This window comes from Pristis pectinata, chromosome 4, assembly GCF_009764475.1.
Source record: "Pristis pectinata isolate sPriPec2 chromosome 4, sPriPec2.1.pri, whole genome shotgun sequence".
Classification (NCBI taxonomy): domain Eukaryota; kingdom Metazoa; phylum Chordata; class Chondrichthyes; order Rhinopristiformes; family Pristidae; genus Pristis; species Pristis pectinata.
In genome coordinates this window covers 51,698,914-51,713,135 of record NC_067408.1, presented here as the reverse complement: position 1 = coordinate 51,713,135, position 14,222 = coordinate 51,698,914, and the positions used below count along the sequence as shown (strand labels likewise).

Genomic DNA, 14,222 nt, shown 5'->3' with positions numbered 1-14,222 from the left:
TTAAGAAGCAGTGCTCTGGGAAGCAACAAGATGTACTAAAATCCATCCACCTCCTAGGTATCCAATCTGGCACCAGTGACTGTTTCCCACCCTCCCATCCCCAACCCAACCCAACCCATCACCCTCAAATGCCTCACCTCTCCCTCAATCGCATGACTTTTCATCAAGTGTTTACTGTCAAAAAAGTGACTCTCTCCTCCAACAGTTCCACCCAACCCACAGTCATGAGAATCACATTAGCCAAACTGGCACTCACCAGACCTTCTGTTACTGTATCGGCCCTTAAGTAATACTAAGCATCTCAAATTAAACATGTTAGTCTCCACGCATGCTAGCATAATCACTGAGGGCTCTTCAGAATCCTGAATTATCCCTTCCTCCTTTCTCCCACACAATTCACAGGAAGTGACGTTCTAGTTCCCAAACATGTAATGTTCAGTTAGTCTCACTTCCCATCACCATTCTCCACATAAAAAATTCTCATCCTTCCCTCTAACTTTTTTTTAAAAATCCACAGAGTTACCTCGGAGATCCCGAAAATTGACTATCCCCTCATTAAAACCATTTGAAGGCTCCTGTTGTTTGCAAATTTGTCACTGAGTTCTCTTCTCCACAATGAGGATTACACTTAAGTACTTCATTGGTGCTTTTACATGGAGGTATAGAGTTATGATAATTTCTTAAAGACCCAAACTTTCAATAACCTCCCACCTCCAGCTGTTTCATTTCTATATATTATTTAATGATTAATTTAAAACTACAATACAAGAGAGCAAAAGCTCCCTTACTTGCAATTCGGTAATGTTAAACTCCACCCTGTAGAAATATTTTAGCCTAAACTGGCCAGCAGGAATGGGAAAGCAATGCTTGGATCAGACCCTTGTTGGGATCTTTTTAAATGTTCCCACGCCCATTCCTGCCCTTCCCCATGCAATCCCTTCTCAAGAAAAACAGGATCCAGCAAAGACAGTTTTAGATGTTTCACAATGTTTTGTCAATATTACAGTAGTAAAGTTGTTCCTGATTGTTAAGTAGCTTTATTACTGCAATATTGGGCTTAGTTTCAGCATTACAATCCTTTCCCAATTTCACTTAAGGGAACTGAATACATGAGATGGAGCTCATCGCGTTGTTCGGTTTGCTAATCCTTTTTCATTGATTCTTATCTCCGTTTATGGGTTGGAGCCCATTATAGTCACAAGCAAACAACCAAGGCTGGAGTACTGGGAAAGTCCTGCACCATCCCAGGCACTGGCCTTAATGGACAATAAAGATGAAAGAGCACCACATGAACAGGTGCAGGGAGTTCTGCTTTGATATGGCTCTGTGTAAATGCTGCTCTTCCTCTTTGCATCAACCACTATTAACTTGCAATCTCAACCACCAGAGTGCTTCCAGGGGGTGAGTAATGATATGCATGAATGAGTAATAATTAGTCACCTGGAATACCCACAAATCCTGCCTACAAACCCTTACTTTTCCTCCTCCTTGTGCTAAGAATCCTAATTGGTCTTCTCTTACCAGTTCAGTATGTTAACTGTAAGCCACAAGTGACAATCCGTGTCCAACTAGTGAGTTAAAATTGAGCGATAGACTCTCATTGGGCCTGTGATCTCAATAAGCATAATCGCCTAGCAAGTGCATGAGAAGCTGAACCATTTTGTGTTTTGGTAAAGTTGCCAAGTATTGAGAATAGTAGTGGAATTAAGAGGTTACAGAACTCCTGTAAGAACCCATCTGGTTTAGTAACCTTACGCCCAGCAATGTGATTGATTCTTAACAGTTCTCTTTCTTTGTTCAATCATTTTTTTCAGAATCAGAGCATGGCTGGTGATGCCAGCAGTTATTGCCCGTCCCTATTGACCCTTAATGAGCTGCCCTTTGAACCTTCTAGTGAAGGTGCGCACCCATGGTGTTGGGTAAGGTGATCCAGAATTTTGACCCCGATGTAATGAAGGAATGGTGAGATATCTCCAAATTTGGAACATCCTGGGGAGGTCATCCAGTTGCACTGAATTAATGCAATAAGACTCTGGCCAGATTCTCCAGCAGATTCCAACGTGGCAAAGCCACGAACAGCCAAGTCAAGATCCTCCTCACCAATATGTAGAGAGCTGTCCACAAATTGGGAACGTTGTTCCACAGACTAATCAGGCAACATGCTAACATAGTCATTCTCACATAATCATATAGAGTCACAGAGTCACACAGCAGGGAAATAGGCCCTTCAGCCCATCAAATCCAGGGTGACCATGGGGATAAGCTGTAAACAAGGTTATCTGGTCAATGAGTGAATGAGAGCAGTTGGAGGGTGAGAACATAAACAAAAGAACGTCTTCCCTTCTCACCATCCAGAGACCCAGTCTTTCCAGATTCATCCAATCTAGTGACTTGCAAATGGTGTTGACAGTGTGGTCTCCTCTGCATTGGAGAAACCAAATATAGATTGGGTGACCTCATTGAGGAACTCTTGCGGTCTTTCAGTCTGCAAGGACGACTCTGAGCTTCCCGTTGCCTACCACTTTAAGTCTCCATCCTACTCCCATCCTGACCTCTTGCCTGTGACCTCCTGCAAGTTGCAACAAGGCCCAATACAGGCTTGAGGAACAACATCTCAGGTTCAACCTGGTCACGTTGCAGACTTCTAGACTCAATGTTGAATTCTACAACTGCAGGTAACTTGAATTCTCAGTCTGTATCAGCCATCCATCTGTGATATTAGCTCAGCCTGTTTGTTTTTTCTTCTTCCTTCACTCTGGAACTGGAGAACATTCTCAGCCTGACCTGCCAGGCATATCTTCCTGCTCTGCATTTCACATCTCTTACATTCTTTTGTTTATGTTCTCACTAACTATTCCCATTCACTCATTGACCAGATGACTTTGTTTACTGCTTATCTCCATGGTCACCCTGGTATTACCCTATCAGAGACTTACACCCCCACCCCGACCCTCCCTGCAGATTAAGGCTTCTTTTGTCTCCTTTTCAGTTCTGATGAAGGGTTTCCAACCTGAAATGTTGATTCTGTTTCTCCTCCCACAGACATGGCCTGACTGGCTGAGGATTTCCAGCATTATCAGTTTTTGTTTAAACTCACCACCATGGTTCCTAAGGGTACTTGGGGGATGGGCAATAAATTCTGCCCTTTACAGGAACATCCACGTCCCATGTATAGGGTGGCCACTTCTTCTTATCAAGTTGGGAAGTCCACACTTCAGTGGGACACAGAATGACACTGGACTCCTTTTTAGCTGACTGCTGACATAGAACAATTACAGCACAATTCAGGCCCTTCGGCCCACAAAGCTGTGCCAAACATGTCCCTACTCTAGAAAGTACTAGGCTTACTCATAGCCCTCTATTTTACTCAAAAGGAAATTTGCACTTACCTTGGTGGTTCTTCCATCTGGAACATGCAACCCAGAGCTAACTCTGGAGGTCATGGTGAAACCTTATGCATGAGCAAGACTTCACCTCCATATAACTCCAGCAACTAGGCGTGCCAGAATATGCTACAACTACTGAAAAAAAAACAAGGCTAAAACATGCTCCCTAACATAGCCAGGACTATTGCAAGTGTCAAAATACAATGAAGGTTTGGCATTCACTTATTCATTCTGGCATTCAATAACAAAACTATAAAAACTCTCCAAATGGTTAACAAATTTTTAAAAAATATTTTGAAAACAGATAAAAGCAATTAAAAATACTGAAGTGCATCTAAACAACTGAAAAACAACCATTTATCTCAGTCCTGAGAGTCATTATCCTCTGTTGAAGTCAATGGAATCAATGTTCCTTTGTCAGTGTTATAAACACACCAACCCCATCTACAGCTGCTTCAACAATGCTTTCCTTCCCTCACTTGGCAGAGGCTGCTTTATAATTCTTGTCTCCATTTAGGATGTCCATCTGTGGGATCTGATGCTGTGTGGAACTTTGTAGTATCTGACCCTTTTTGGATTGCACACAGAGTCTAACGTTAAGATCACAGTCAGGCAAACAGCCATGAGCAGCTGCCTGCAACACCACGACTTTTGCACTGGGTTGTGTTCATCAGTCAGGGCATTGAGTAGAGGAGTTGGGACATCATGTTACAACTGTGCAAGCCATCTGTGAGACTGCACTTGGAGCATTGTGTGCAGTTCTGATATAGGAAGATGCCACTAAGCTGGAAAAGCAGCAGAAAAGATTCATGAGGATGTTACCATGACTGGAAGGCTTGGGTTATAAGGAGAGGCTGGATAGGCTGGGGCTGTTTTCCCCAGAATGTAAGAGACCAAGGATAACCCTATGGAGGTTATAAAATCATGAGGGCCATAGATAAGGTGGATAGTCAAAATCTTTTTCCCAGGGTAGGGGAGTCTAAAACTAGAGGACATAGAGAGGGGAAAGATTTAAAAAGGACATGAGGGGAAACTTTTTCACACAGATGGTGGTGGATATGTGGAACAAGCTGTCAAAGGAAGCAGTAGAAGTGGGTACAATTACAATGTTTAAAAGACATTTAGACAGGTACATGGATAGAAGAGGTTTAGAGGGATATGGACCAAATGTAGACAAATGGGACTAGCTTGGATAGACATCTTGGTCAGTATAGATCAGTTGGACCAAAGGGCCTGTTTCTGTGCTGTATGATTCTATGACTCTCTGATCCCAAACACATTGCACCCGGAAGCAGGAATTTGCCCTTGGTAACATGGTGTAATGGCAAGGGGCTTTACAGGATAACTGTGGCGATGATGCTTCCCGTGGCTTGGGGATCTAAAAACAGGAATCATTGTTTCAAAATAAAAGTTCAACATTCAGACTAAAGTTGAGAAGAAGTTTCTTCTCCTAAAGGGTGGGCAAGTCTTTGGGTTTCACCACCCAAGAGGACTCTGGAGGCTCAGTCACTGTACGTTCAGAGGCCAATGGATTTGTAGATACCAAGGGATTCAAGGGTTAGTGCAGGAAAGTGTTACTGAAGCAAGAGATCAACCATGAGCAGGCATGAAGGACTGAATGGCCTCCTCCTGCTTCCATTTCTTAAGCACTGGCAGATTTGCCATGATTTTCCCCCCAAAGTCCTGACCCAAAACGTTGACCCCCTGCTTTTCTCCTCAGAAGCTGCCTGGCCTTCTGAGTTCCTCCAGCATCATAGTGTTTTTCATGCACAGCAGAAATTCTCACACCACCAACCTAGGACAACATTGGCAGTAGAGTTTTAAGAAAAAGCACATATCTTTGTGGAAAGAGATCAGTGCTGATTAGAGCCTGAACTAGCTATACAATGCCTGCTTAAACCTTCTCACCGAGACTCTGTATATAACAGCAGACTTCCCCATCCCTGTGCCCCCAAACCCTGCTCCCCCAGCCCTCACAGAGTAAAACTGTCATATGGGCAGGGCCATCAGAAGTTCTGCCAACGGAAGGCAATTGCACTGCATTCATTATCTTTCTTTGAAAAACATCCTTCCTTACTTTTCATGGTATAAAATGGAGAATGGGTGCCTGCCATTCAGCTGTCAACCCAGTAGGAGGGCAAGTTATTTGAAATCAGGGTACCTACATGTGTGAATTGGTGTTATGATCCCATGGCAAAGACTCCAAATCAGCACCTTATAAACTGGACGACAAGTACAAAGCTGTACAGGGCAGCGTAGGGTCATCCGGTTTGAAACCAAAGGAATTAAATCAACCGCTTATTTCGCACAAAACCAATCGTACATTGCAAAGTTCTGAACAATAAACAGATTTTGAAGAACAAGTCGGGGCAAACAGATTTCCTTCCTTTAAGCATATTAATAAATGACATTGTGTTTTATTAACCTATATGGGAATTAAAAAGAATACTCAGCAGAGTGCTTAAGTGCATCTTTCTTTGTTGGGAGTGAGTTACTTTTTTGTATGCTGAATGTTAATGAAACACGCAAATGTGAATGAAATTTACATGCATTGCATCAATGTAGCTAAGGCATTTCCTACCAAACTAACGTGTGTCACAAATGTGGTGTCAGTGTAGCGAAATCTGCAGCTAGCTGGCAATTTCTATTGGAAAATTTTGCCTAGGTAAAGGTGCTGAGACCAATTAATGACACAAAATGCAAGTTTATTTTTGGAGATTGTATTTAGGAAGCAGCCCCATAAACATCCTATCCTCACTGAAACCGTTGTATCTACTTCCTCTTAAACTTTTATTTGAACCACACCTAAAAATATTTAAATTACAAGAGAAATTCTAGACAAACACGGTTACTCAATCTTGACCCAATTTCAGCAACATTTCACCAACACCCAGTAAAATGTAGGCTATGGTGGTGTAGTGGGTTTGTTAATGGGCTTGTAATTGAATTGAACTTGAACTTAAATCTCACAATTTGAGAATATGAATTTAGTTTAAAATAATTGACTGGAATTAAACTATTACTGTGGGTAAAATAGGTCTTTGTGTACTAATATTTTTTAAGGAAGGAAATGCATTGTGTCCTGACCAGTGCCCCCGCATTTGTTTATCATTCAGAACATGGTAATGTAAGAGTGGTTTTGTGCAAAACAAGAAGGACATTTAATTCCTTTGGTTTTACGCTGGGCGAAATGATGCCACACTGCACTTATACTGTGTTTAAAGGCCAACTTACAAGCTGTTGATTCTGAGTCTTCACGATGGGATCCTGACACCAATTCACATATATGGATATCCATATATGGATTTATATATGGATATCCTGATTTCAAATAGCCCCACCCCACCCCACCTTCTGGTTGACAGCTGACCCATTCTCTATTGTACACCACACCTCAAAGCCCCAAATAATCACAAGTATAGAACCCTACGGCACACTTATCACCAGAAAAATTTTATCAATAACATACTTTGGTCATTTTGTTTCACAGAATGAAGGAACTCAGTTTTTACTTATCTATGCAATGCACTTTGCCCTATCTTCTCTGGACACCGATTGTGGTTGTATTATTTTTTTTATTTACAGCATGGTTACAGGCCCTTCCTGCCCAATGAGTCTGCGCCACCCATTTTAAACCCCAAATTAACTTACCCGTACATCTTTAGAATGCGGGAGGAAACCAGAGCACCCGGAGGAAACCCACGCAGACACGGGAGAATGTACAAACTCCTTACAGACAGCGACGGGAATCGAACCCCGATCGCTGGCGCTGTAATAGCATTGTGCTAACCCCTACGCTACCATGCCGCCCCCGCTACCGTGCTGCTGAGTATAATGACTCAGGGTTGATTCCACCATGTGTGAGCTTCAGCTGTAAGTACTAAATGGCTATTTGACTTAGGTGGGTATCGTAGCTGTCCGTGACCCAGTGCAAAGCTGGTGTCAGGTGGGTAGCTGGAAAACATTCAGAAGGAATTCTAAACTAACGATGCAAGGAACAATTGCACCTCCTTCTCACACCCACTCCCCACAACCACTCCATTAATCTTCAGAATCAAAAATTAACACAAAAATTGCTGGAGGAACTCAGCAGATCAGGCAGCATCCATAGAGGGAAATAAACAGTTCATTTTGGGCTGAGACCCCTCATCAGGACTGGAAAGGAAGAGGGCAGAAGCCAGAATAAGAAGGAGGGGGGAGGGGGAGAAGCACACGCAGGTAGGTGATAGGTGAGTTCAGGTGATAGGCAAATCCAGGTGAGACAATCCCCTCTCTCAGACTCTGTCCTGCCCACACCTTGCCACATACACTCTGAGTATTTCAGTAAGATCAAATCTTATTGACACAGTGACTTAAACAGAGCAAAAACATTCCCAGGAACTTCATATGGTTGTGATCAAACAAAATTTCAGACCAAGCCACATAAAGAGACATTTGGACAGGTGATCACTAGCTTGGACAGCTTTAAGATGGGAAAGCATTTGAGGGAGTGAATTCCAGAGCTTAAAGCCTTAGCAGGTGAAAACATGCTGCCAATGGTTAGGGATAAGAGGGGTTACAAGCATCACATTCTGAGTAGTGAGTCTTTGGACCCCACTTCTTCAAAGAGTGGTGAAGCAGAGTATTTGAATATTTTTAAGGCACTTGATAAGCAAGTGGGTGAAAGGTTACCACTGATAGGCAGGAATGTAGTGTTGTGGTTACAGTTAGATCAGTCATGATCGTATTGAATGGTGGAAGATGTCTGTTGGGACTGAGTGGAGAGTGGAGATTCCTGCTCCTTATTTGTCTGTTTGTATGTTCATAGCAACAAACAGGTGATTTCTGTTGTGACTTTAAGGACAATAGATATTATCAAGGTTGTTAACTAATGGGTGGAATATCCATTCAGTTCTGGACCTACTCTTCCTGAGCTACCTCCTGTCAGAGATGTCCTCTCAATGGCAACATCACATTATGGGCACCAGAAACACCGGTGGCTTCTTCACTGTCTTCCATTTAGAGAAGGTGATGATTCACCATCATCCAATGTGCCCTGTCACTCAAGATCAATTCAGCTCCATAGTTTCTATTCAGTTTTCCAACTGAGCCTCTCTTCTTCTCCAGAACTTTATTTCCCTCATTATTCTGGTCCTCTTCCCTTTTTTCCTTGTTTTCCCATCCACTCACTCGCAAAGAATAGACCAGTCTGCAAACCAACTCAAGACTGACTTTCCTCTTTGGATTTTGTCATGCCCAAACTTAATGGCCCAGGTCGTAAAAGCAATAACTCATTTCCACATGTCAACTGTGGCGCAGTGGGCGGTACTATCCCTCTGAGCCTGAAGGCTGTACTACAGTGACCACTGTATGCACTGGAGTGTCAGGATGGATTAGTTACTCAGGTCTCTGCAATGGGACCCATGGAAACCCATCTCTGTCCACTGGGTGGCTGTTATGCATCTTGGATTTCCTTAAACAAGAACACCTAACACGACATCCAAAAGAAAGTTGGCTCCTCTTTATGGACCAGTGCAGTGGTAAGAAACATTAAGAATGAACAAATTACAAATAATGGAAATCTGAAATAACCACAAATGATGCCAGAAACACTCATCAGGTTAGGCAGCATATGGCAGAAACAGAGTTAATGGTTCAGGTTGAAGACCTCTCATCAGAACTGATAAAAAGGAAAATAAGTCAGTTTTAGGTTGCAGAGAGGGTAGGGGAGGGGTGGGTATAACAAAGAATTGTCCCTGATAGAGTGAAGCCAGTGTTGCCCACGTGATCTCAATGCCATCCAATAAATAGATGAATGAGGGAAGTTGTAGAGAAAGAACACAACAAAGGGACATGTCAAGGCTGTATAGCTAAGGAATACTGGCTGATCTGTATTTTCAGACTTTTTCTTTGATGAGAGGAATTAAGATCAAGGCAGCATAATAACAAAATTCAGGGGAAAAATACTTTGGAACAATGTTAGGGAAGTATAGTTTCTCAAAAAGGTTCACAGAAATCTAGAGATCATTCACCAAAATGCTTTCAATGATCAGACCAATTGCTGTTTTTAAGGCTGAAATCAACAGATGTTTGTACAGAGGATATCACATATGATGGAGTTAATTAGGCATGAGAGCTCTCCAGCAGCCAAATAGCCAACCTCACCAAACCACCTGCTGCCAGCTGAAGGGGGTAAGAGGGCTGTCATGGTCAGGCTCAGTGGCTGAGCATGGAGGAAAAAATAAAAGTCAACTTCTCCTCTACTGGCAAATATTTTAAACCAACTTGTCCTCTCTGTAGGAGGGTGCTTACAGAAACTCTGCTGTCAGTCTGGCATTTGAGAGGTGACACAGGTGACTGAAGATCCTTCTGACAGATCCAGGTCTATCTGCAGAGAGCTGTGGACGCAGCTCAGCACATCACGGAAACCAGCCTCCCCTCCATGGACTCTGTCTACACTTCTCGCTGCCTTGGTAAAGTAGTCAACATAATCAAAAACCCCACCCACCCTGGACATTCTCTCTTCTTCCCCCTCCCATCAGGCAAAAGATACAAAAGCCTGAAAGCACATACCATCAGGCTCAAAGACGGCTTCTATCCCGCTGTTATAAGATCACTGAGCGGTCACCGAGCATGATAAGATGAATTCTTAACCTCATAGTCTATCTCGTCATGGCCTTGCATCTTATTGCCTGCCTACATTGCACTTTCTCTGTAACTGTAACACTTTATTCTGCATTCTGTTATTGCTTTTCCCTTGTACCACCTCAATGCACTGATGTGATGAAATGATCTGTATGGATGACATGCAAAGCAAAGGTTTTCACTGTACCTCAGTACCTGTGACAATAATAAACCAATTAATTGTTTCCTCAAAAGGTTGTTCACTACGTTGTTGTATGCTGTCTAGGCCTGGACATTCACACCTGTTCCAAAACTGTTCCTTTAACCCCAAGTGCCCTGACGTTCTAGCTTTTCAATCCTACCACAAACGTTGTCCATCACTTGTCTCCATACGAGAGTACTAACCTCCATCAGAAATGGCCACAGCCTAGAAAAAAACACAGAAAGAGATGAGAGATTTTGCTCATGATGTGGAAAGGGTTAAACACATAATTTTGTTTTACAGTATTTACATATATACCAGCACTTGATAATACCAACGTCATTGTTCTCAGCTCAAACTAGCAGGTATAAACACCAGTGTTAATCACTCAGGTGTAATGATATCACTTGTAACTCAGAAGAACAATCTGGATCCACTGTTCTCTTTCACAAACTGATCGAATCATCACAACGAGAAATTGGCTCCAGTTACAATTCTATGGGAGCACAGTGCGCCGCGGTTAGCACTGCTGCCTCACACCTTCAATGTTCTGGGTTCAATCTTGAACCTCTAGTGGCTGGTTGTGTGGAGTTTACACATTCACCCTGTGACCGTGTGGGTTTCTTCTGGGTGCTCCAGTTTCCTCCCACATCCCAAAGATGTACTGGTAGGTTAATAGGCTGCTGTAAATTGTCCCAATAGGAGAGATGGAGAAGTGGGGGGAGAGAGTTGATGGACATGTGAGAAAGAATAGGTCGTAAGGGAATAAATGGGGGAATCAAACTGATGGGTGTGCTCTGAGAATCAACATTAACTTAATGGGCCTAGTGGCTGCTTTCTGTGCCATAACATAATACGTAAAATATATACTATATCTTAAATGCTAAATGTTTCCGTCACGAGTCCGATAAAAATTATTACTGACTTTAAGGTGCATGTCTACAGGTCAAAGGCCAGGGTGAGAGTCAATGGATCAGAAGCTAGGGTGATAACTGATGAGACAATGTGAATGTAAATGTTTCCAATGATCTTTTCTTTCCCCCACAGGTAACCTCCCATATTGTCTAGCACCTTTTCTGTATTAAAGATTCTGTGCAAATGAAAGTTCTTGTTTTGCTGTGGTTTTGGTTTGGTTTGCTGCCTTTTAACACAGGTTCATTCCTGTGTGTAGTGCTGAACCAAATGGAGAAACAAGGTTGTGACCTTTAGTATCTGGTCACCATGAACCTCGTAACTATAGCAGCAGTAGTGCTGGATAAACTTCACATAATCCCTTCTGGAGGTAAGAACCTTAGGAAAACTTATGGCAAGGTATCATATTGGTGATTCAAGAAGAAGGTTAAGAGGTACAGAATTAAATGAAAACAAATTGAATTAAAAATTGGTTAAGCTGGAGGGATATGGGCCAAATGTAGGCAAATGGGACGAGCTTAGATGGGAATTTTGGTCAGCATGGACCAGTTAGGCTGAGAGGTCTGCTTCCATGCTGTATGACTCTATAACTCTATGAAAACAGAAAGTAGGAGTTAAAGGCAGTCTTCCAAAGTGATTGGAAAGTGTTAGAGGTCTCAGCAGGGTTTAGTTTTGTGCCAACTTTTATTCACTGTCTATATAAACGTGCAGATGTAAGAATAGGGGGAGTGGTGTCACAATCAGAAGAGGACCAATTCTTTCAAAGACTAAAGGTTACTCCAAAGGAATGTTGAGAATGTGTAGGAAACACATTAACAAAAAATTGTTGAGAAGTCAATGTTGATAGGTGAGAGGTTAACAAAAAGCACTAATTATAATTAAAGTAAAATAAGGTTGATGTAGTGCCAGAGCAGAGGCTGTTTGAAGCATAGGCTCACAGGAGATTTAAGGCAGTACAAGACTCACTTGATAAGCCTGTGACCTAGCTCAACCCAATGATCATCTGCCTGATCCCCTGGTGGAAACGGCACACCCCTCCAATACCCCTGGAGAGAGGAAGAGCAAACTCTAAAATTCTTGTGGTGGAACACAGATAGAGGGATAACTACTGTTGTCTGCAGCATTGACTGGGAGCAACAAGGGTTAAGTTGGGTTACGGACATCAACTCATTGCTTGAGAAGAACTTGAAGTGAATGGGGGAGAGAGTGGAAAGTAGTATTGAGAACAATCCAGTTACCAAGTAGAATGAGGAATGGGGTTCACTTAAGAGAGAGTTCAATGAACTTGAGTCCAAAATATTGTCCATATGCTGTTAGCATTAGTCAGCTAACTTTAGCACTGAACCTGAGTCATGAGCAAACTGGCAAAGGACAAAACAAATAAAGATTTTGAATGGTTAGCTAAAAGATGACATGGCAGGCAGTTTTGAATGACAGGCACTCTCACCAGTACAGGGAAAACTGAGCATTCCTCCACAAGGATGAGCTGGCCATTCTAGGTTGGGGTTCGTTCAAATGCACCCTGATGTTGAACTCCACATAGTTTGTACAATTCCTGAGAAAATCCATTCATTCTGACCGGCTGCATCATGGCCTGGTATCGAAACTCCAGTGCACAGGAATGCACAAGGCTACAGAGAGTAGTGGACTCAGCCAATCCCATTACAAGTAACAGCTCTCCCCACCATCGAGGACATCTACAAGAGGCGATGTCTCAGGAAGGTAACATCCACCATCTGGGCCATGCCCTCTTCTCAATGCTGCCATCAGGCAGGAGGTTACAGGAGTCTGAAGACCCACACCTCAAGGTTCAACAACAGCTTCTTCCCCACTGCCATCAGGTTCTTGAACCGACATGAAAATCCTAACACTACCTCGGCGAATATTTTCTTTTTCTCTCTCTCTCAACTTGCACTTGTGTCGTTATGTTTGTTTTGTCATGTAAGTCATGTAAAATTTATATTAATTTAGATTTAAGTTAATGTTAAATTATGTTTGTCATTTTTGTAATCTTCTGTGCTGCTGCTACAAGGAGCTAATTTTCATGGCATTTATACCCTGTGTATGTATGCCTGTGACAATAAACTTGAACTTGAATGGAAAGGAAAAGCTATGAGAGTGGATAAGTAGTAGGCAATTTATATTTTTAATCAATTGAAATTAGTTAAATGTTTTAATTTCTTTCTCTATTTTTATTTTTTAATGTGTAATGATTTTTTGTTATATTTTCCCTTACTTTAGGCATATTTGAATGTTTCTGAATGCCAAGGACATTGAGATACATTCATAGTTCTCGATAGATTGACAGCTGGCAAAGCCAGGAAGTGTGATTCACTTGGCTGTCAAAAATCTTTCCAACAATTTTATGGAAGGGCTTGTTCAGTCCTGTCCACATTATTCAAGCCCTGCTATCACACAAGGTCATACATTTATGGTTGAGATGGTTTCAGACAGCAAGGTAACACCAGAAGATCCAGAGAAGATATATGTCAACCTAGGCCCATGGGTCAGCAGCAGGTGGTTGCCAAGAAGTTTGACCCACTAACTTTTTACACTGAGGTTCAAATTGTTGTAATTATATAAGGAACTAGCATCTTAAAGATTGATAAAACAAACTGTAAAGGTATGAGTGACATATTGGGTAGGATATATTAGAAAACTAGATTAAGATATATAATGAGAGATAAGCAGTGGCAAACATTTTAAAATATATGCTAATTTACAAATGAAATATATTCCCTTTAAAACATAAAATCTTCACAGCAGGTCTAAATTAATGATCTACATCTCAAGGCTCTGACAGTGGTTGCTACAGAGTCCTGGGATCTTCCAGAATTCCCTAGATTTTATAATAATATCTGCAAATTGAAAGTTAGAGTTCTTAATCCCACTCTTCAAGCGGGAAGGGAGGAACATAGAACTATTGGCCAGTTGGCAAGGAGTAGCAAAGAAATTGACAAAGCTATTTTAAGAGATAAAGTAACAAGGTTCTTGGAAAACAAGATTTTCTTAGAAAATGGGAAGGGTGGTTTTGGAAAATGAAATCAAGTAGGTTTTCTTAACTGTGAAATTAGATAAGGGGGAGGTAATGGATGCAGTATATTTTGATTTGATAAGGT

At 41.9% G+C, this 14,222-nt stretch overlaps 1 protein-coding gene across 5 annotated transcripts in view; it reads right to left on the bottom strand.

Moving 5' to 3' along the window:
- LOC127569425 (regulator of G-protein signaling 14-like) overlaps positions 1–14,222 on the bottom strand; it is an 88,018-nt gene that overhangs the window by 61,864 nt on the left and 11,932 nt on the right. For 4 of the 5 annotated variants that reach the window (XM_052014053.1, XM_052014058.1, XM_052014055.1 and 1 more), the window contains one exon: positions 10,395–10,416. In XM_052014053.1, the coding sequence (XP_051870013.1) occupies positions 10,395–10,416 (22 nt within the window). Of the gene's footprint in view, positions 1–10,351; positions 10,417–14,222 lie in introns of those variants that run through there. The other variant, XM_052014057.1, reaches the window with a different exon arrangement.